The sequence below is a fragment of the Telmatherina bonti genome, assembly GCF_933228915.1.
Source record: "Telmatherina bonti genome assembly, chromosome: 13".
NCBI classification, from domain to species: Eukaryota; Metazoa; Chordata; class Actinopteri; order Atheriniformes; family Telmatherinidae; genus Telmatherina; species Telmatherina bonti.
Genome location: NC_136611.1, coordinates 25706874 through 25729423, shown reverse-complemented (window position 1 = coordinate 25729423; position 22550 = coordinate 25706874). Strand labels below are relative to the sequence as shown.

General features: G+C 38.2%; 2 protein-coding genes across 2 annotated transcripts; one reads left to right on the top strand and one right to left on the bottom strand.

The window, feature by feature from the left end:
- Positions 1-9027: 9027 nt before the first annotated feature.
- Positions 9028-13587, top strand: LOC306764640 (4-hydroxyphenylpyruvate dioxygenase-like; the record flags this gene model as incomplete). Its single annotated transcript, XM_079251831.1, has 14 exons — positions 9028-9040; positions 9179-9205; positions 9402-9464; positions 9757-9861; positions 10182-10224; positions 10729-10811; positions 11375-11464; positions 11604-11707; positions 11810-11887; positions 12494-12656; positions 12769-12840; positions 12928-13050; positions 13217-13333; positions 13477-13587. The coding sequence occupies exons 1-14, from the start codon at positions 9038-9040 to the stop codon at positions 13585-13587; spliced, it is 1182 nt and encodes a 393-aa protein (XP_079107957.1). The 5' UTR covers positions 9028-9037.
- Positions 13588-14359: 772 nt separating this feature from the next.
- LOC306764526 (histone-lysine N-methyltransferase SETD1B-A-like) lies at positions 14360-22035 on the bottom strand (the record flags this gene model as incomplete). Its single annotated transcript, XM_079251701.1, has 16 exons — positions 14360-14533; positions 14639-14776; positions 14952-15071; positions 15372-15497; positions 15581-15741; positions 16037-17059; positions 17516-17659; positions 18341-18398; positions 18488-18604; positions 18706-19410; positions 19761-20081; positions 20283-20537; positions 20669-20781; positions 20860-21130; positions 21246-21350; positions 21898-22035. The coding sequence occupies 16 exons, from the start codon at positions 22033-22035 to the stop codon at positions 14360-14362; spliced, it is 3969 nt and encodes a 1322-aa protein (XP_079107827.1).
- Positions 22036-22550: the final 515 nt, after the last annotated feature.

The window sequence follows — 22550 nt, the reverse complement described above, 5'->3', positions numbered from 1 at the left end:
TTCCACGGTTATCTGTAGCTTTCACTATCAAATTAAACAGTTTGAGCTCAAGAGATTATTCTTTAAAGACACTAGACAATAACTAAATAGGTTGCAGTTGTCTTGATTGGAATGCTGCTTCTGGAAAATGAAATTCTTGTATAAGACAAGGACTTATTTTAGAAATGCATTTAGAAGGAAGTACTGACACTGTAAACCCAGTACTTGTATGGATCATTGTTGGTCGACATTTTAATTATGTGATTCACTGATTCATCATAGTTTGATTATTAACGCCTAACCCTTTCTGGCCTTCGTTTATTTTATTTTTTTACTTATCAAATTGAAGTATTTCATTTATCTAATTGCCTTTTCTCACTCTTATTTGTGTATTTTTAAATTAATTATTTAGTACTAATCTCTACATATTAATTGTTATGAATTAATAAAGACAATTTATTGCATCATTATTTTACTCCAGTCTCTTATTGTTGTCCTGTATTTACTTTGTTTTTATGTGAAAAAATTCAGGAATTAAGGGGTTAAGCATTGTCAAGCTTGAACTTAATATTTTGCTCATGCCAATTCATTCATTCATTCATTCATTCATTCGTCATCCTAACCGCTTAGTCCAATGAAGGGTCGCGGTGCTCATGCCAATAAAAAAAATTAATATTACTAAGTTTGAATCCATTGATCTCCCTGACAACTCCATCAGTCGGACTCTTGGTAAGTAAGTTGGTAAGAAACACATGTAAACAACTCACACAAGGTGCTTGTTTCTGAGTGTTGTTTTCAGTGTGAGCTGCTACACCCAGACGGGACATCTGAACCAAAACACAACTGCTTTCCTTTCCTTAGATCTTCCTGCTGTTCAATCCCACCCAAGCTGCAGCAAATGTGCCGTATGTGAGAGTGTGTGTGTGTGTGTGTGTGTGTGTGTGTCTAATGCACAAGTAAACAGAGACCTGACACATTCCCTGTGTTGTCAGTGCTAACCACACTTTCTCTGTAGTCTTCATCCACCTGTTGCAAAACTCCCACACACATACACACAAGACAAACCAACACATGCACACAATTAACTCCCCATGCCTCAAATTATCATCAGCATTTGTTCAGGGAAACATATCAGAGAGGTCAGGAAACCCATTAGCTGGTGTTACAGGGATTATACATCAATATCCCAATGATGTTTGAGTTGTCCTCATGTTCACATTGCCTGTCACACCTGTGAATCTGGTGCAGAGACAAAAGGAGAAAGACCTGATGGAGGGTGGGTGGGATGAAATGATGTGAGGACTGCATTTGCAAATGCATGCATGTTTGTTTTCTGCTTCCCTACCCTTTAATGGAATTGTCTGCCACAAAAGAGGGGTCTTGAAGACATTTTTTTTTAACAATTCAGAGGTTTAAAGTAAACAGGGTTCAGTTGCATCAAAAGGAAATAGTTTGACTTGATTTGTGTCTTTGTGGAAGTTCAGGAGTTAGAGCCTCCATCTTTCTTAAAACTAAGCAAGCAGTTTGAACAACTTGGGCAATATTTTATTTGTTGCTTAGTTAAAAGTTGGAGCAGGCAATGGTTAGTTTAGCTTAGTTTACCTATAAGACAGTTTTACACTCATCTTCTATATGTTCTCATCACTGATATTAGCTGATGTTAGTTTCTTTGACCAAACCCTGAAGAATCTGATTAAACTGGCAGGATTTGACTAGAAGCACCTTGTTTTTATACATTCGGGACTCGCAGCTTTGTGATGAGAAACAGTCCAGAGGATTAAGTCTAATGATGAACTGTTAATAACATGAAGTGTCTGGCTTTATAAGTATGAGCCCATCACCCGTCTAGACAGCAGCCTCTGATCCACCAAAACTAGTCAGTCCACCCTGACACAGAAACCTGGAAAGTAGCTATTTTCTATTGCCAAAACTACCCTCCTTCCTCTCCATCCCCTCCCTTTAATACCATGTTTCAATACTTGCTTACAGCCCACATACTGTTGTATCTGTCTTAACTGTCTCACTTATGTAACGCCTCTCGTCTGCTCAGGAAGTATGAGACCCTTTCAAAGACAAATCCATGTCCTATGGTAACCTGTAAAACAGCCTAACTTTAAAGTAAATGTAGACCATAAAGTATAAGTATCAAAATAGAGAAAAGTGTGAATATGTTTAAAAAGGGTTCGTTGCGTGATTTTTATGAGAGTTTTGCTTTTTGTGCCAAAGAAAACAACATGAACATCTCAACTTATTTCCACATCCTATTCCTTTAGTATAAAAGTGTGCTGGCAATGAAGACTTTGGAAAAAAAGAGTCAAATTATAATGCGTCTCATAGAGACATATGCAATGTAACAGACTTAATCATACTTTACATTAACATCAACTTTATAACGCCCCTCCCCCCAAGAATATCCCCCATATGATGATTTTAAATTGCTGCAGGTTAAGGATCCCTAATGCAATCAGCTTGTCTCAGTAATTTGTTGATGTAGTTCAACTTGGAAATGGCCTCTTGCTGTAATTGTCCAGAACTTGAGAACAACGGCCTAAAATAACACAGCATTTTCATGAGCTAAGTGTTTTCATGCTAATTCTATTATGCTTTGGCACATTTCAAGAAGTGATTAAGAAATCAGGCTCTCAAATGGATCTGCTCTGAGTCCACCTCCATGTCATTGTTATTCATTCTTGGGCTTCTATATATGTATGTATGTATGTATGTATGTATGTATGTATGTATGTATGTATGTATGTATGTATGTATGTATGTATGTATGTATGACTAAAGTAATAATAAATAAAAATTTTATAAAATCATTCCATTATTTTCTAATTCTGGTTCAATGGAAATATTTTTTCAAAGCAAACAAATTAGATAATTTATTACATATTATATCACTCATAAACTAATATTTTGTTGAACAATCCTTTAATGTTTCTGCTACAGTCAGGTGTTTTCTGTTCCTCTCAGTCAGACTTCTGCACATGTTGACAGGTATTTTGTCCCACTGTTCAACAGAAAAGTGCTCTAATTTGTCCAGGACCTGTTTGTTTGTTTTTCTTTCTTCACCTCAATTAAATGGGAAAAAAAACATTGTCTTATATTACTAAATCATATTTTTGCAAATTTTTAGTTATTGTTCCTTTTTTAAGTCTCCAGGTATTTGAGTGACAGTTGTAAATTCAGCCTTTTCTTTAATGAAAGGGGATGAATACATATGAGCACAACTGTATGTATGTATGTATGTATGTATGTATGTATGTATGTATCTATATCTATCTATTTATCTATCTATCTATCTATCTATCTATCTATCTATCTATCTATCTATCTATCTATCTATCTATCTATCTATCTATCTATCTATCTATCTATCTATCTATCTGTCATTTGCAGGAAAGGCCAGGGTCCTTTGCACATACTAATAAGCCCTGCTGCTGGATATCGTTAGGCAAAAGACGCTGCTTCCGTGGACCGCTTGGCTTGGCCAGACCTGAATGTGCAGCATGGAGCTTCACCCCCTCCGGATATGGTTGCTCGGGACTCATCGTCCTTCAGGCACAAAGGTTCTCTTCACATCCTTCTCTATCCCATCCATTGTGGGAGGCCTGCTTTTAGGCACATTGCTTCTTAGGGCTGCTTTGGGGCTAAATACATCTCCTGTCACTGGCTGGTCCCAGTGCCAGTTCAGCTGTTGGGAGCACTCAGGTGTTCAGCTTATACATTTACCAAGCATAACCTCTAATAAATGTGGAGACAATAAAGAAATAAATGAATAAAATAGGACTGACAAAGTTTAAAATATACAACACTGGGTCGGTACATAATAATAAATGTGAAGCTTGTTCTTTTAGAAGTGTTCATGAACATTTATATTTATGCAAATTCATTTCAACAATATTTTGCTTGTAGTCATGTAACAGCACACGTCTCCAGGAAGATTATCTGTGCAGAGCAGTCCTCTGCTGTTTGGCCACTGGGGAGCAGTAAGACACTGCTGACTCTTTCAGAAGCACCTTTCTTCAGACTGGTTCCATCATTGGACAAATACTCAGCATAGTCCCTTTACTAATCACTTTATTGTTGATCACGAGAAAACTCTCTAGTCATTCTTCAGGCAGAGACAAGCAATGGATGAACAACTGATTAAGAGAAAAGAAAATGCATCTGAATGGGAGGCATGTGAGAGTACTAGGAACTCCTGCCATCTGTTGGTCAAAATGTACAATTACCAGAACAGAAACATCTTTCCAAAAGCTCATCAAAGTTACACAACATGCTGAGCTGTATTTTTTTTATTTGAAGTTTACATGGCAGCATCACAGATTTTTCAAGTCTTAGTTGAAATTAACTGTGTTTTTTTTTTTCTCGCTGTGATTGTTTCCAAACTGAAAACAAACAAATGTAAGTTCCATCTGAACCTAATTCACTATATTGAACCTGAGAAACAGGGCTACAGTTGATCAAGTGTGTAATATGTAATGTATGTAATGTAATATCCATTCCTTATATAGCATGTTGTATGTTCCCAATATTGTAGAAATTTAGTTTTATTTATTTGGACATAAGCTTTACATTTCATTTCTATACAGCAAAACACTATTAACATGTCTGTATTCAGAGTTAAGCTTTTAAATTGTCATGTTTTTAGTTGTGATGGAGAAAATGTTTGCATACATGTTTAACACTACTCCTATAACAATGTACAACAGTGTATTGGCAATGTTACCTTTAGGTATGTGAGTATAAGGAATAAGTCGTTTCTAAAGTGTAATTTTATTTCTGTGAGTTCATGCAACATATAATATGTTTTGTGGTTAAGTCAATCAGTTTTGTACAATATTTCTAAGTACCTACACACCTAAGTTTTCCACATGGAAAAAAAAGTAGAATATTTCAACACAAAAGCAGCATGAAAAAGATTTGGTGGAGTACAGCAAAGTAAAATTTGTACTTGAGTACATGACATTCCCTCATTTGATTAGATTATTTTGCATATTCTGAATTTTTATGTCAGTTAAATAGTAAAATAAATGGTCATACTGAAGTATTTTGGACATTTCAATCTCCTTTAAGATGTTTTATTGTTTCAAAAATTACAACAGCAGAAAACATGTGTACATTTTATCAGAATAATACTTATTTCTACAGAAGTTTCAGTGATTGTTTATGTTAAACCTGCATGCACATTGGCCAAGTTTTCCTGCCAAACTGTTTCTTAGTTATTTTCCTGTTTTTGATTTCACCTGGATGGGCTTTGTGCGCAGATGCAGTGGGGGGTGAGCTGGGGGGAGAGGATTGCGACTCTGGTGAGGTTTTTTCTCAGGTAAGGAGAATGCGCGATTTCTCAGCTGGCATCGGGAACTTTGACCCTTTGCGGAGCTTGGGGTTTCTGATTTTTGACATTGGCCAGTAATGATTGGAGCAGAAGTTTTGGGAATGATAACAGTCTTGGTCCGAGGCAAGACCTTTCCTCTTCTGGATGCTAGAGAAGGAGGTGCAGGACTTTTGTGTTTCTTCTCTGCAGATGCACTCTCTTGTTCTTTAGTTTGTTTCTGCTGGAGGGTGGGAGATTGACGGCTTTGCAGCTTATGCTCCAAGTCTTCCAGGGCCTGGTCTGTGTAGGCCTGCATATCTTTACGCACCAGAGAAATCTGAATTTTAAACTCATCTTTTAGAGCTTTTTTGCTAGCCTGAAGCTTTTCCTCAAACATTGCATGCAAGGTCTCCAAACTCAGATCCACTTTATCTTTGGAGTCATTTGTTTGCATATCTTCCTCATTCCCCTGATCTGCAGTAATATCTTTGCCCTGATTGTCACTCTTCACATGTATTTCTCCATCTCTGACTCTTTGCACTAGCTCCAATATGCCACTCTTTGAGGCTGTCCCAGCCACTTGTGATCTGAGCTGGTTACGTACCTGTTGGAAAACAGACTGCATCTTCAGTTGTGTCTCCTTTTCTGTCATGCCAGTGTCCTCCAAACTTTCATCAATCAGAGTGACAGGGGAGATTTCCTCTTCTACCATTTCAGCTTGGTCTTCTTGTTCACCATTCACTAGTATTTCTGGGTTTGCGTCACAGGATTCTTTGTTCATCTTTAGTTTTCGTCTGGACAAGCGTTTTCCTCGCTTACACTGAACTACTACAGTGTCATGAGGCATCACAGCATGGTAAGTCTCTAATTGACTTGGCTGTTTGTCCCTAGAGATGCTGAATACCAGGGGATTTACTCTGGTGTAATGCAGCATGATGACATCTATAAACATTGTGTATAAAAATAATGCAAAGTAAAGCAGTTCATGCTTCACATATCATCTTACAGAGACTTTAAATTAAAAAACCAACACTGAAGAAATGCTTATGAAGATTATCCGATATCATTGCAAAGGATCAGTAGTATACTGTGATCCTCTGACAGCATGTGAGTAGTTGCATCCAATGACAACAGTTAGCCACCTGGTTACAGCATGAAAAACAACCCTCTTCAGGGACAATCGTGGAGGGAGTGATTGAGGGGGGGCTTCAAATTCACACTGGTGATTAGTGAGCTGTCAGTAGAGCATGAAACCAATGCAAAGATTATATACTATTTTTTGCAAATATTTTAGCAAATATATATATATATATATATATATACACACACACACACACACACACACACATATATATGTCTAAACCAATGTTTAACACTAGAGAACGCAGCCTTCTTGCTTTGCCCAGAGGACACCCAAAAGGCTGTGTGGTTTGCAATTAACAACTCCACCTTTTATTTGTAAATGCAGCCACCACCTCCAAGATTAGTGTTTCACAGATGCAACATAAGCATGCTTGACTGATTGTCTGACATGGATATGCTCAGATGCAGGGATTCAAGGTATGCCTGAAAAGAGCCTGGTCATATCAGATGTCTACTGTTTTCCTGAGTAGGGACTGGAATGGGCTTTCAGACTGTACTGTAATTGTTTCAGTCATCACCAATGTCCTAAGCTTTTGACCATTTCTCATCATTTTCATGTACCCTTTAGTCACTCATATCTGAAATGGTTCAAGTTCTAAATCTATTGCAATATTGTGCTGATAGCCTGCATGAGATAACTCATTACAACAAACCAATTTGTTAAGTTAAAGGCAAAGCAACATTAGTTCCTTTTCAGTTTTGCACAATAAATTGTCTAATTTACATAACAATGGTGTCTGTTCACACCTGAGTTAGGATATTTACTCAAAACTATTCCAGCCACCTGGCTGTCCTTCAGGCATGGATGTTAGAAAACCAAATGACTGGGATTGGGACTTTGACACCACAGTCTAGTAATGTTACTTATGATGTCCACCCCCTTATGACCACAATGTACCCATCTTCTGATGGTTGCCTCCAGCAGGAAACTGCACCATGTTACAAAGCAAAAAGAATCTCAAACTGGTTTCTTGGACATGACAGTCTCAACCTAAAAGAGCAACTTTGAGACATGTTGGAACAGGAGGCATCATGTATGTACACCTGACAAATATGCAACAACATGATGCTATCCTTCTCTGAGAAATCTTTCCAGCACCTTGTTGACTGTATGCTACAAAGAATTAAGGCCTTTCTAATGATGAAATGGGAATTACCTGGAATTACTAAAGTGCACCTAATAAAAGTGGCCGGTTTAACCATAGAGACCTGTTCAGCAGATCAGTCTGCAGGTAGGTGTTACTGTTTCTAAGAACATGTGGTTCTCAAGACTGCTTTGTTAGTAATGAATATCTTTTGTTTATTACATTCTTACTCTTATTATTAAGACTACTTAAACTTGTATTAAACCGACTATAACTACTGATGCATGAAACAGATTTAAATTATTGATGATTTAAGAAACGTTTTCTAGTACTAATAAGGTTTGATGAGATGGGGTCATATGAAGGCATGTGAGGGTTCTCCCAGCCTTGCCCCAACGAGCCAATGAGAGTCCAGCATGAGTGAGCCTCCTCTTGCCACTAAACACTAACATATGGGCCTCATCTTTTTCTAGAAAATGAGGCTGTAACTTTAACCTTTTAATGCCCAACTTAAGAAAAACTGTGAAAAGAGTCCAATTTTTTAAATCTGGCCCTTTAACAAGAAAATTTTGGTATTATTTGGGGGTGGGGGGGGGGGTTGTGCATGTAAGCTCGAAATTGTTGTAGAGTAGTCTTCTAAATCCTAGTATATATCAGCTGGCAGGAGACAAGTTTTAAAATAGTAAAACAAGGTTTTGAGCAAAGTTGTGAAAGTGATGCAAAATGTCTCAAAAACTGTGTATCAAATGATACGTTTGGTTTTATTGGGTTAAACATGTGCAAGCAAGCAGTCTGCACAGAATAAATTAAGGATGTATTTATAACTATATCTTATTTCTTTTATAACTGATGAAGCATAGTTTAATGTATAATTCCAAAGAAAAAAGCCAGTCATTCATTATGCTTTATAAATGTGATGTTAATCACGTTGTATGATATAAAAACGTTGAGTCAGTAGATACATGTCTATGGTTTATTGTGGTTTATTTACCGCCACGTCTGCCTGTCTGTCTGTTTGTATGTCTGTCTGGCAGCAGCATAACTCAAAAAGCTGTGAATGGATTTTTATCAAATTTTCTGGAAATCTCAGAAATGAAATAAGGAGCAAGTGATGAGATTTTGGGGGTGTTCCGGCTCACAGGATGGATCCAGGATTATTTTTAAAAGGATTCTTAAAATGGGAAGGTAGGGATGATTTGGCGCTTAAAGCTTCTAATGCAAAAAATAATACCCAAAATCTTTGATTTCTTTTTCTTTATTATTATTAATTACAATGGCTTGGCTGAGCTCTGTGCTCTCTAGTTCTCCTTCTAGTTCGACTTGTGATGGGCTGACATGTTTTCCATGTAATCATTGTATAACAGCAAACGTGCAGTGAACAGCAAGGCTCTCTCCTCCACCAATACCAGCTCCTCCTTGGTGGGAGTGGATATCAAACTTTCTAGTCAGCTTTTAAATTCAGGCATTTACTGTAGCCCTCATTCAGTCAGGTCAGGTGACTGGGAGCAAGATGGTGAGTAATTATCTACTAATGAATAAATACCTTTAGATTTGATCTGCTACTTTAACCTGCTAACTGAGCTTTTGTTAATGCATTCCATTGTAACACTTCCTTTCTTTGTCATCGTTTTGTTTGTGTTTTTCATTGTAGACCACATACACAGACAAAGGCGAAAAGGTACATTACTGGATTATAAATGTTTGTCTTGTTAGATTTAATGTGTAATTTAACCCTTTTAAGATCCAAACAGAATTTGACATTTTAGGTTTTTTTTTAAACAAATAATGACTTGAATAGATATTAAAAATGTGCAGTTTAGATTCACAAACAAATCTTGTATCAGTCTTTTACTTGGATTTATTTTTCTCTTTAGCATGAGCAGGGCAGGTTCCTCTGCTTTGATCATTTAACTTTCTGGGTTGGAAATGCAAAGCAGGTAAGATAACTCATAACTTCCTGTTGTTCTAGATGTGGATGCTAATCTTTCCACAGGGGTAGAGGGGACTATATGGATTATAGGAGACCACTACATATTAATTTACCCACTTCCAGAAGCCACTGCCAACATTACATTGAAATCAATCACCAGGAGATGGTGCTAGCACACAGATAGAAAATCATGTTGGAATTAAACCATTTCATTTCATCTTAACATTGAAAAGACTTAACTTTTGTTTTGTTTGTTTACTAAGTAAGATAATAAAACAATATATATATATGTCTAACAGGCTGCATCCTACTACTGTAACAAGCTGGGATTTGAGCCACTGGCTTACAGAGGTTTGGAAACTGGCAGCCGGGAAGTCGTGTCCCATGTGGTCAAGCAAGGCAAGGTAACCTGAGACACGCTCTTATAAGACAAGAACAGTAATGCAAGCAGCAAAAGAAAAAAGCAATTTTTTCAAAGAAAAACGAGAGAAAGAAACATTGTTCTGATCATTAACTTATGGCATTTTATGCTCTTGTACCTCACTGAAATGTGTTTTATCTAATTGCACAACTTTTCATATTGAATAGATCTGTTGGTGATAATGACAACAGTTTTCTTTTAAGAAGTAATTTCATCAGATTATTTATAGATTGTTATTTTTATTTGTGAGTTAATGACAGCTTGGAGTTTTTATCCTGCTTCGGTTTCCATTGTATTCCACAGATCATTTATGTGTTCTCATCTGCCCTCAATCCTGGAAACAAAGGTAGATACCAATGTTTCTGACCTGTCCTGTCCTTATTTTTGTTGTTTAAACAAATATTAAATAATCTAAGATTCAGGATTAAAATAATTTTTGTGATGTCACAGTTCCTGTTTAACACTTGTGTTAGACAGCACGACCTGGAGCTATTCCAGTGTAAATGATATTTCTGTCCCATCCATAGTTTGGGAACTTTTCTTTCTCAGTAAGAAGGATTAACATTATATTAGCCTTGAAAAAAATCAGTTTGATCTGATATAAGGGTACAAACTGGCATAAGTGCATTCACAATCGTCAAAAACAATTATGGATGAAGACATGACTGGAAACATACTGTTCTGATGGGCTTTAGATGAAACTCCAAGTCGATGAACTCCCTTCAGTGTCCACATTAAATGTTTGGTCATTTCGCCGTGTTGTTAGAGTACGGTTGGGACTGCACACCAATATTAACTTGTTTCAAGTGAATGCAAACTTTGTGTGACTCAAGCAAATGTCCTTTTCCAGAGATGGGAGATCACTTGGTGAAGCATGGGGATGGAGTAAAAGATGTTGCATTTACAGTGGAGGATTGTGATTTCCTGGTTCAGGTAATCCTGCGGGTTATCTTAAAGTTACACTCTTGGATCTTGTTCTTAACCCTTTGATGCATCCTGTCCACTACAGTGGACGCCTATTTGAATGCTGTTTTCTAATATATTCATAGGTGAGGATGGTATATTTGCTATTTGGCCACTCCAGTGGACATTAGAAGAGTCAACCAACACACCACCACTCCCAGAAGAATAAACAAATATAGTATAAAATTTCATATATACATGTACATATAATTACCAACTTTACCTCAGTGATAAAAAGGACAAGAAAATAATACCAGTCAATTTTTAAAGAATATTTTTATTATATAAATGTGACAATATTTTATTTTAGGACTATTTCTAGAGAATAGATAAAATAAACAAACTAAATGAAAAGTCAAATAATATTCCTTTAAATAAGAAAATTTCACATTGCATGTAAAACAATGTGACATTGTTTTTTTTTATTATTATTTAAATGCTTACTTTTAAGGAATAATTTAATCATGCTGACTTAATTTGTACGTAGGAATGCTGTTGCTTTTATAATGGCTCACCATGACCTTCATTCACAGAAAGCTCGTGAGAGAGGGGCAGTTATTATAAAGGAGCCCCACACTCTTGAGGACAAGCATGGCAAAGTCAGGCTGGCAGTGCTTCAGACGGTATGAGATCCCATGAAGTATAACAACTGTAAAATTAACCAAGGATTTCAGTCATGATATCGATTCAGTATTTTATTCAGTTGTCTGATATTTGATTAAATAAAAAACTGATTTGTGGTTTTGCTTTTGTGTGTTGCAGTATGGTGACACGACTCATACATTTGTGGAGAGAAGAGGCTACAGCGGCTTGTTTCTGCCTGGTTTCCATCCTCCTCTGTTCAAGGATCCTTTCTTAGCCAAACTGTGAGGAAATGTGCTATTGGCACAAAATTATTGCACACATTTCTGAATATCTGATTGTGTTTTGTCTAAACGTGTGTGGTTTGCATTCCTCTCTGCATGCAGTCCAAGTGGAGAACTGAACTTCATTGATCACGTTGTGGGAAACCAGCCAGATGATGAGATGGTTCCAGTGGTGGAATGGTATTAAGACTTTCAAATTTAATCTGTGTATCAAAAATCGGGCTGTTAAAATTAATGTGCCGGCCTGTGGTCTGCAGAAAACACACAAGTGCTTGATGTAAGGGGGAGTTACAGAATGTGTGCTTTTTACATAATGTAGTTGTTTTGTTTTGGGTTTTTTTGGCAACATGTCAGTGATCAGCATGACTTTGCAGTTTTAAGAGGGTCTTCAGTGGTTCTCCACATCTGGAACTTGTTTTCACTACATTTTACTGAAAAAAGCCTTACAATGTGAAATAAGGTGGTTCTCTAAGGGTGCAAGCCTATTGGTTAATCTAGGACAGAGGGGCAGGACATAGGTCTTCAAATAATTACAGGACCAACTCTATTCTGGTTTTACTGACCACATATTTTTTTATAATTAGGACAACGTGTTCCACATGGAAGTGAAAAAAAGACATTGAACATATGTAATAATTGAACATAATTAAGTAATAAAATGGCCCTTTAGAAGTTCTTCCAGCCCCTTGCACGAAGCCTTCAGATAATGCTTTGTTGTGAATAAACTTGGGCTTGAGCACATGGTTTAAAAATATACCACTGTGCCTCTTAATATCTAATTAACAGGTATCAAAGGAACCTCCTGTTTCACCGCTTCTGGTCAGTGGATGACAAACAGCTTCAGACAGAGTTCAGCGCCCTGCGCTCCATTGTGGTGGCAAACTATGAAGAGACTGTGAAGATGCCCATCAATGAGCCTGCCATGGGGAAGAGAAAGTCTCAGATCCAGGCAAGCATTTAGAGTCTGGCCAGATACTGTATAGATAGAATAAGTGTACAATGGGAAAAAATTTTTTTGATTTAAAAGCTTTTTCTTATTTTGATTCTTTTTTAACATGCAGGAATATGTTGAGTACTATGGAGGTCCCGGAGTGCAGCATATTGCCATGAACACATCCGATATCATCACTGCAGTAAGACTACATAACTGTTCTTTCCTTTGTAGGAAGGAACTTTACAAGGAACTACATCTATATTTCTGATTGATGCCTTCTCTGCAGATTCGTCACCTAAGGGAGCGTGGGATGGAGTTTATGTCAGTGCCAGACACCTACTATAACCAGCTGAGGGAGAACTTGAAACACTCCAAGGTCAAAATCTCAGAAGATCTCGATGTCCTGCAGGTTTGAGCTACAGCCACAAAGAAATTTAACCAACCATCATTTGATCCTGATGCTTCAACCAGTAAATCTGACCTTATTAGCGTGATGCACTTACAGGAGCAAATTGTATATGCATGATCAACTTGAATACACAGAATCCACTATTAGCTTGTATCCTTGTATCCAGGAGCTAAAGATCTTGGTGGACTATGACGACAACGGGTATTTACTTCAGATCTTCACCAAGCCAGTTCAGGATCGCCCCACAGTGTTCTTGGAAGTCATTCAGAGACACAATCACCAGGTGAGAGAAACGCTGCATAAACAATCAGTACAAACTACCTACAAAGTTTTTTTTAAGGAAATATGAATGTGACAATATCTGTTGCACATCATGGCTTCAATTTGCTGGATATTTATGAACTTATTTTCACATTTTATTTACAGGGATTTGGTGCAGGAAACTTCAAGTCTCTTTTTGAAGCTATTGAAGCAGACCAGCACGCTAGAGGAAATCTGACCATCCTGACACCAAACGAAGTTTTAAAGAATATGTGAACCAACTGATACTTCCATTTTACACCTCTGAAGTCTCAACAATGACTCACTACAAAAAGTAATCTCCTCAGGGTCTCATTTATGTGCTATATCAGTATTATCATATTTTGATCTACATAGTGAAAATATCCAATGTGTAACGACCTTTCATTTCCTGCAATATAACACCTTCTTCATGTGTAATCTTATTATTTCCGTTAGTGTTACCAGTTATTATCTAATTAGTTTGTATCATTTACTAAGGAAACACAACAAGTGAAAAGTCACAATGCAGTTTTTTTTATATAAAACACAAGCAGAAAAAGATCTTTACAAGCTTGACTCAAGCAAAAGACAATGAAAGCTCTCATAAATGAAAACATTTAACATTTCTCTGTAACAGTACTCATCACAGAGACTAGCCTGTTTTTTCTCTTTAGTTAAAATAAATCCTGTGAATATCTGAACTTTGAACTGTTGAGTTACTGTAGTATTTTGTAATATTTTAAGGCATTTTAACAGATTTCACAATCATACATTATCTTCTCAAATCTAGCTTCAGTAGACTTATTAATTATCCAAATGTTTGGTCTCATTCATGACACAAGTGTACTTAACAATAGTTTACTAAGTCATGATTCAGTGAGATCTCACATCTGCGGTGCATTCATGGGTTTCTGTAAAAGCTCCAGATACTGACTGTACAGTTTTAAAGAGTAGTAAAGAATGTTTTGGTTGCACAGTAGTTAAGGCCATTTTGACTATTAATGGAGTATTTTAGCTTCAGTTGACATTAGTTTAAGGAGCCCCTGCAGCTATCAGCCCCACACAGACAAGGAATCTTTGTTTCCTCAATGGGAAACTTGTAGTCATATGTGATCTCTTCATTGATGCCTATTGGCTGTCGGGAGTATATTACTATTTTCTTCTGAGACTCCACAGTGATGATCTTTGCATAGCAGTTGGGCTGTAAGACAAAAATCCACCAATACAGATCACTTAATATTGTAGAGATATGTATTAATAGTTGATCTTATTCAGAATCATTTTATTAGAATGAGTTTATACTCACATTGCAGCTGTGGTTAATAAACCTAGCTAAGTTTCCACATTTAGTGGCATCAATGATGGTGTCTTGATCAACACGAAACAAGTAGCTGCTTCCGATACCCTCCTCCTCATATCTTTGCTCTCTCATGTCAGCGATGACCTGAGAAAAAGGAGACCAATTATCCTATTCATGAGTGTTGTTTGTCACCACTACTCTGCTGCTCTCCTGGAAAGTACCGAGAACAACCAGACTATTTAGAGTAATATTTGAGGTGGGGTTGGGGTTCAAGCATATTATTGGAAGACTATCTTGCATATGAATTTGTTTGCTTTACCTGTCGGATGATTTGGCCTACATATTCAATCACCATCTCATCTGCTGCTATAGGCTCCATGGCAAACAGGCCCCACTCATGGATGTGACTCCGACTGAAACGAATCCTCTTCTTTCGGAACTAACCGGGAGATATGAAGAAATTTATTCCACTATGAAACACACTGCAATTGAAAACACAACTCTAAGCCAACCACTACACATTTTCCAAGACACTTTGCAAATATCATTGCTGTGTTAGAGTAGATAATGATGTATTTCAATGTTCTTCCTGATGCGATACAGGAAGTGTTTAAGTTTATTAAATGAGAACTCAAACACTACACTATGTCCTGTTTAGAGACATAAAATTACATGAAAATGAATTTCTTTAAATTTAGTGCCTTTTCACAGATGTGTGCCGTTATCTATACTGACTTACCTTCAGCTGATTGAACTTGACCAGGTCACTATCGCAGCTAAACGAGGACAGCAGGCGGCGCTGTTCGGACCTGAAGTCAGATCCAGAACGCTGTGAAGGTTGCTGGGATGGGATGCACACTCCCCGCTGAAACAAATATGTTGATACTGAATAAGATACAGACATATGACACTGAGATCATGATATATTTTATTCTTTCTCCTGAATACCTCAGCACTTGTTTGATCAGTCATCAGCTTTGTGTTGTTGAGGTATTTCATTTTATCCTTCCTGCTGATTTTGTAAAACCCTTCACTGCGAGCAGAGCCGGTCCTGTGGACTGGCTGCCAGGACTTGTGTTCTTCATTCCTCTCAGTTGGGATTTTAGTCAGTGGTTAACAGTTAAGGAAGTTAATCACAATATGATTTATCAAGTGACATTTCAATCAATCAACAACAGTGCCAAATATCACATAAAACTCTAATAAAATATAAATTAAGCAGTTTGATGGAAGCCCATACGGAAACTCAATATGTTTTTAAAATCAATGTTTGAAATCACAGAATAATCTTATTAATGTATGATTTACACTACAGATAAGATTATGAAACCTATCATCGTCTAATTCAGTGACTTAACTTAGATCAGACAGAATCTTAACGGGAACCTCTGCTTAAGTGGATATGAGGGTGGGGTATCCATCTGGTGTCATTGAGCCACCCAGCACCATTATCCTGCTCCTGCAGTCTCTCATAGACACACTGCAGAAGTCTGGTATCTTCTTCATCCAGGCCCACCTTCCAAACAATATGGAGGATTTTCCACTCTTCGAACAGTGAACGCCATCTGTGAGGACGACTGCCAGAAGAGAGAAAGCGGCTGATTCTTTCGCGTGATCTCTGCCGATGACGCGCCCTCCTTCTCCGCTTCAACTTCCTCCACAGCTTCTTTCTCAGTAAAAATTTCTCCTCATCCAAAAGGCCAGGCATATTCTCCAGTCTCTGCAAAGGCTTCAATCTCACACCCGAACTGATGAACACATCATCATCCTTAACAGTGTTTGATGAAGATTCAGAGTCACTAAATGAAGAGGAGATTGTGATAGGAGAATCTCTGGGAGCGTTTACTAACAAAGGCATTGAATTGGTCATTACTTGTGTTTTCCTCTTGTGAATTATGGCTCTTTGCGGTGAAATAATGTCTCTTCCAGGAGTGCTGGGAGGTGTGACATATGGATTGCTTGATGGTTGCAAAACGTATGGGGGGCTGCCGGGAAGTGGACTCACTGTGTTACACTCTAACACCGGGATCCCTCTACCAGGAGTTGGTGGAGCTCTTCCAAAGCTGGTATGAGTCAGTAACCTTCTTTCCTCCATCCCAGGAGAACTGGGTAACTCCACATGTAATGGAAGAGAGGCTGGCAAGAGATCAGGTGGAGCCTGAAAAAGGTCCCTGCATGCTGGAAAGTAGGAGATGACTTCATTGGCTTCATCTGAGTCTGCACTTATCAGTTCAGCTTCAATGCCTCTGCCTGGTGTTAGTGGTCGCTCCACCTCCTCCACAACGGGTGGAGTTGGTGTACTTTTTATTATAATATCAGGGTCACTGTCCACAAAGCAGCCAGTTGGAGTAAGAGGCTTCACACTGCTGTGTATGTTCTCTCCTTTCCATTCAGGGCTCCCCAGCTCCACATAAAGGTCTGGCTCTACTGTGACAAACATTAACAAGAAATTGTTATGCGGATATATCTAAAAGTATTTACACAAGTGAACAACAGCAACATGTTACTACCACCATATTTAAATCATAATTTTCATGAGATAGTAAACCATCTCAGTTCCAGCATTTGATGTTTTCAATGTTCTTTTGCGAAGAAAACACAGGTAAACAATAAATACACGCATTTAATTTGAATCAAACATTATCCGTATGATTGGCATGAAACAATAATAATCATTCATTGGCACAAATTAATTTAATTTACTGGCATACAAAACACTGAAAGAACTACCTGCAAGTCCTATCGGTGATGTAGGGTGTAGGTCCTGGATTTCTCTAAGTTGGAGCTTCATCACAGTATTCATGTTGCAGACATGGCTCTCTTCTGTTTGCTCCTCATGTGGGACATTTAACCAGTCTTGCTGGTCTAAATCCAGCTGAGCACCAGGAGTTAGAGGAGCTGAAGGGGTTTGAGGGAGCTCAAGATCTTCAGAGGCTTCATCTGACAATATCACAATACACTCTTCACTGTCATCCTCATTGTCTTCATCTCTGTCACTGATGTCAAAGTGTGACCCTTCCAAGCTTTCTGAGGAGAACGAATCAGAGGACTCCAAGTCTGATGAGAATTCGCTTTCATCGGAGGAACTTCTCCCAGAAAGAATCTCTGTAATTGGAAAAAAAATAAAAATCCTGAGTAAGTAGTAATCATCACTCTTCAGCATTTCAGCTGTAACATACAGTACCTTTATCTAAGCACTGTTCTCTGCTAGTACTTTGACAGACAATAACGTTTTGATCCTCCATCTCATCTTGTGCCAGTATGTTTTCTTCACATCTCTGATTAGATTCATCACCATCCCCATGAGTGTCTTTCTCAAACTGATTAAAAGCAAAAAATTAAACCACAAATTATAATGACCAGTCTCATAAAAACTCACCTCAGCAGTTTATATTCCTGACACCACTAACTATTTAATTTAATTTTCTAGCATTTACCAGGATCTGAATCTTATCAGCAACTGCCTCCACTTGGTCTGATTTCAGATTATTATCATTAAGTGTGTCATCTTCTTCTTTTCTTTCATCACTATCACTGTCGAGCTCCGGTGGTCTTGTGTGCCTGCGTTTGGTTCTCGCGGATTTAGATCTCACCATATCGTCTCCACATTTCACACCTAAAACTACATGGAAAACAGAATAACACTGTGAAAGCTATTGTCTACACAGTTAGCTTCATGTAACAGCCAAATGCATCAAAAGCACAAACCAGTGATTTCAGGAGCAGAACTTGAACAGCTTTTGACTTCAGTTTGTTTCTTTTTTACCTGTGAAACAATGCAAACAATGTATGAAAAACTTAACATCACATTAGGATTAGGACCACTGAGCTGTAACATGCTGTGGAATATTCTACCTTGAAGGAAGGCAATGGAGGTTTTTTGCTCTGTCCATTAATGCGACTGAGGGGATTTGTGAGTTTGTGACTCTCCCCAAGACTTGGTGTTCCACTTTTCAAAGGAGAAACTTGTATCTTGAGTAAATAAAATGACAGTTAATATGGAAAGGAGTGTATTCCCATCAAAAAACAAAGACAAAAAATCAAGTATGACATGAGATAAATAAACAACTAACCTTTGTTTTCTTCTCCTGGGAATCCCACCAGTTCTCAAATGCTTTAAAAGCGACACCTTCAATCATTCTACGAATAATATCCTTCTTTATGATGCATTTCAGTTCATCTATAAGGACTTCCAAAACTTTCTCTGCTGTGATTTTATGGAGATTTTCCTGGGCAAATGGGTAGTCTGGTGGCGGCACAAAGGGGTTAAATGAAGGAAAAGGTGGAGTGGGCCACGTTGGTCGAGGAAATGACAACGATATGCTCGCGTGGCCTGGACAATTTTCTTTGTCTACAGAGACTGGACATTGCATGGGTAAAGGGTACATATGCACAGGAGGTGGCACAACTAATGGTGGAGGAGGTACTAAAAATGTTGGTGGGAGAGGAATGGAAGGAGGAGGTGGAATAGGAGGGGGAACGGGGATGCCCAGAGGTGGTATCCAACCTGGAGGTGGGATGGGAATGGTGCCATTTGGTAGGCGAGGTGGGACAGGTGGGATTGATGGGGTAAAGGGGTGAAGGGGGAAAGGGGTTGCAAGAGGATTTGAACATCTAACTGTAACAGCAGGGGGAGCTTTGGGGGTCTCATGTTGAGTGGCGCTATCAAGGGAAGACATGGATGGTGGCTTGAAGAAAGAGATGTCTTTCGTTGGTGTCAGAACTTCAGACTGTCTTTCATTTGGAAACTCCATATCCTCATTAGCTGTTTGATGCTCCTGAATAAAACATAAAATAAATCAAACGAATGTAAGGAAATATTTAAAGTCATATATCATACATAAATAAATCATTAATGATACATAAACCGCTGTTAAACAGGAAACCAACAGCTGTTTATGCTGTTCTCATAGTGTATGAGATGGATGTTAGTGAAGAAATCTAGAGGAATTACCTTTGAGTTCGATAACCTAGACCTTTGTCCATCTTTTTCTTTGTTTATATGAGCCCTTTCACAATAAGTGAACTCAGATGGCGTTGGAGACTTTGAGATTGATGTAAGAAATAAAACAGCTTGATTAGTTTCATCCATGTCTCTTTCAGTGAACAGCTCTGCACTGGGATTCACTTTATCACGGCAGGAGAGCTGCTGGCTGTTTCCACAGGAGGGTGAAGTGAAAAACTGGGGATTATTGGAGAAGGTGCCATTAAGAGGTGAAGCTGGGTTGTCCTGAAAGTGCACATCAGCCTCTAAAGTCTTTTCACCAAGGTATGTAGAATCAGTAATGTGACTGTTGATGAGCAAACTCTCAATGCGGGAGTCCAAACTCTCCATCGCTGGCAGGTCATTGTGTGGCGAGGCTGCTACAGTTTGCTGGTCATCTGAGAAATTAATGCTCAAAATGCTTACAGAGTTGCTGTTTTGAGAGTGAACAGTGTCTCCTGACTCCTGGAAGGGAGAAGCAAGCTCACAAGGAGACTCTTTATTCTTGGATTGTGCATTGTGGCTCCACAGTGAAAGCGTTTGGCGGCTAGTTTGTTTCTGTGTTAAGGAGACTGGAGGATACGGTTGACAATGCTTCAAGATGAAGTTAAGATTTGAAACTTGGCTAGATCTCATGTGATGTCTCACAGATTCACGACGGCATACCGCTTTGTGAACACCATACGTAGATGGCTCCCCCTGGAGGACCGGAGTTGCCTGAAGACTGGAGTAGCAAGAGTCCAGAGAGAGAGGAGTCGCAGTCAGGCAGGGAGTGCGGGGGGTTCCCTGTGATTGTGGAGTAAGCCCAAAGCTGCAAGGTGTATCCTGCCAAATACTGGAATAGGCTGTGTCCAGAGAGAAGGGTGTGGCAATGCTGGAGGGACTGGAGACACTTCCCCGTCTGTGCCTAGTTGTAGTATCCTACAGAAGATGGAGAGTACAAAGGAGAAGAATTTTTTAGAAAAGACTATTTATTTAGCAGCTAGAGTGTAAATATTGAACATGTCTTTTCACTAAAGATCTAAGCACCAAAAGCAACTTTAAATATTTACCAGCAAATTGTCAACAAGTCTCTGAAGGACCTCCTCACTGCTTCCCACTGGTAATGTCCAGGGAGTATACAGGCCACTAAAGAGAAGCTGGAGATACCGTGTCCGATTTTCACCTGAGGAGTAGTATTCAATAAATCAATTAAGTGCACAATATGAAAATTTTTACTTTGGTAGAGGAAAAATCTTTTTACCTTTAGGATCAATTTCCACATGAATGATATTTCCCATCACTGATGTGTGGTGGAGATGCTGCACAGCATCTTTTGCACCTTTCACATTGTCAAAGACCACCTTTGCAATCCCTGAATGCTTCTTATTCTTAGGATTGTAATATACTTCCACTTCTTCGATGTTCCCATATTTTTCGCACATATTAGTCAGGAAGGATTCCCTCACATTATCGTTCAACCTGAAAAAAGTCACTTCTTTGGGAGGAACAGCACCAACATACCATTCATCCACCTGGAAGGATTTCAGTAAACAACATTTAATACTGATTAATAATATTGTAAGGTTAATATTATATAATAATAATAATAATAATAATAACATTTATTATATTGATTGTAAAAATTACTTTGAATTTAGGGACCAAAAGATCAGTCTTGTTGTACTTGCTCCACAAGCGGCAGATGCGTGGATCTCTGACTGTGTCCACAGGAAACAGTCCTAAATCCTCCACCTGTCAAAGTAGACTCTTTGTTGGAATGAAAAATATACTACATGTGGTTGCTTATACTATATTACATTAGGAATGCACAAGCAAACACCATTGCACAGAAATTTAATTTTTGTTCTACTAAAGTTCAAGTTTGCTTGTATAAATCTTATTGCACTCCATTTTACACAGTCCATCTGTGGTCTTCTCATAAAACATCTGCTATACAAAAGTTATAAGTTGCATACAATAATGCTATGCGAATAATGCTTAAAGTTCCTGCACTCAAAGCACTTCTAAGAAATCTGATGTTTATGTTTATGTAACCACTGGACGAATCCATTATTACAGCTCTCTCAGATCCTGTTACTTTCCAGACTGAGGATGCACTGGTTAAATTGTATTTATGCTTTTAGATTATCTTGATGGGGTTTTGTGTGTGTGATTTTATTGTGTGTATTAATGGACTTGAGTCTGTTTAATAAATTTGATTTGATTTGATTACACCATATATGGAAGTGCGTTGTACAAAAAGCAGGCAGTGAAAAGAAATTTTTAAAAAAATACTTACAGGTATATTAAAAAATTGTCCATCAAAGCGGCACACTTTGTACAGCCCTTTGGTTAATGCAGGATCAATAATCAACTTGCAACTTTTCCAGTTCTGTGAAGGTTTGTCTTTCTCCGTGCTTTGTTTGTCGCTTTCCATCACATTTATCAAAATCTGTAAAACATGAAAAACACTGTATGCTGTGTTTTTGGCTCCACGCTCAGTGTAGCCGTAAGCTAGCTGAAATGAGTCCTTCACAGGAGGTTAACACACCCCGACAGGTGATGGAGAGCATCACCTGTATCCTTCTTTTAAAGATAACAGACTGTAAACTGAAACATACTCAGATAATATGAGTTTAGTAAAAACGACGTGATCATTTTCATTACCTGTACCGAAGTTTTATCCTTTGAAAGGGCAACATTGTGGCAAAACAGTTGAGGTTGTCGCTGCTTTTAAGGTTCGTCGCGCAAGTCTGATAATGGATCCATCCGCTGGCAAGCAAAGATGTAATATAGATCCCTCGACGCTGCGGAAGAACACCAATTATTGTATGGAAGGAGACTTAACAAGTAACAGATGAACAACTATGTTTTTCTTCAGGTTTCAAACTTAGAAATCTTTAGGATGTTAGTGACTTTTTGATTTAATGGCGAGTGGATAACAATGCATAC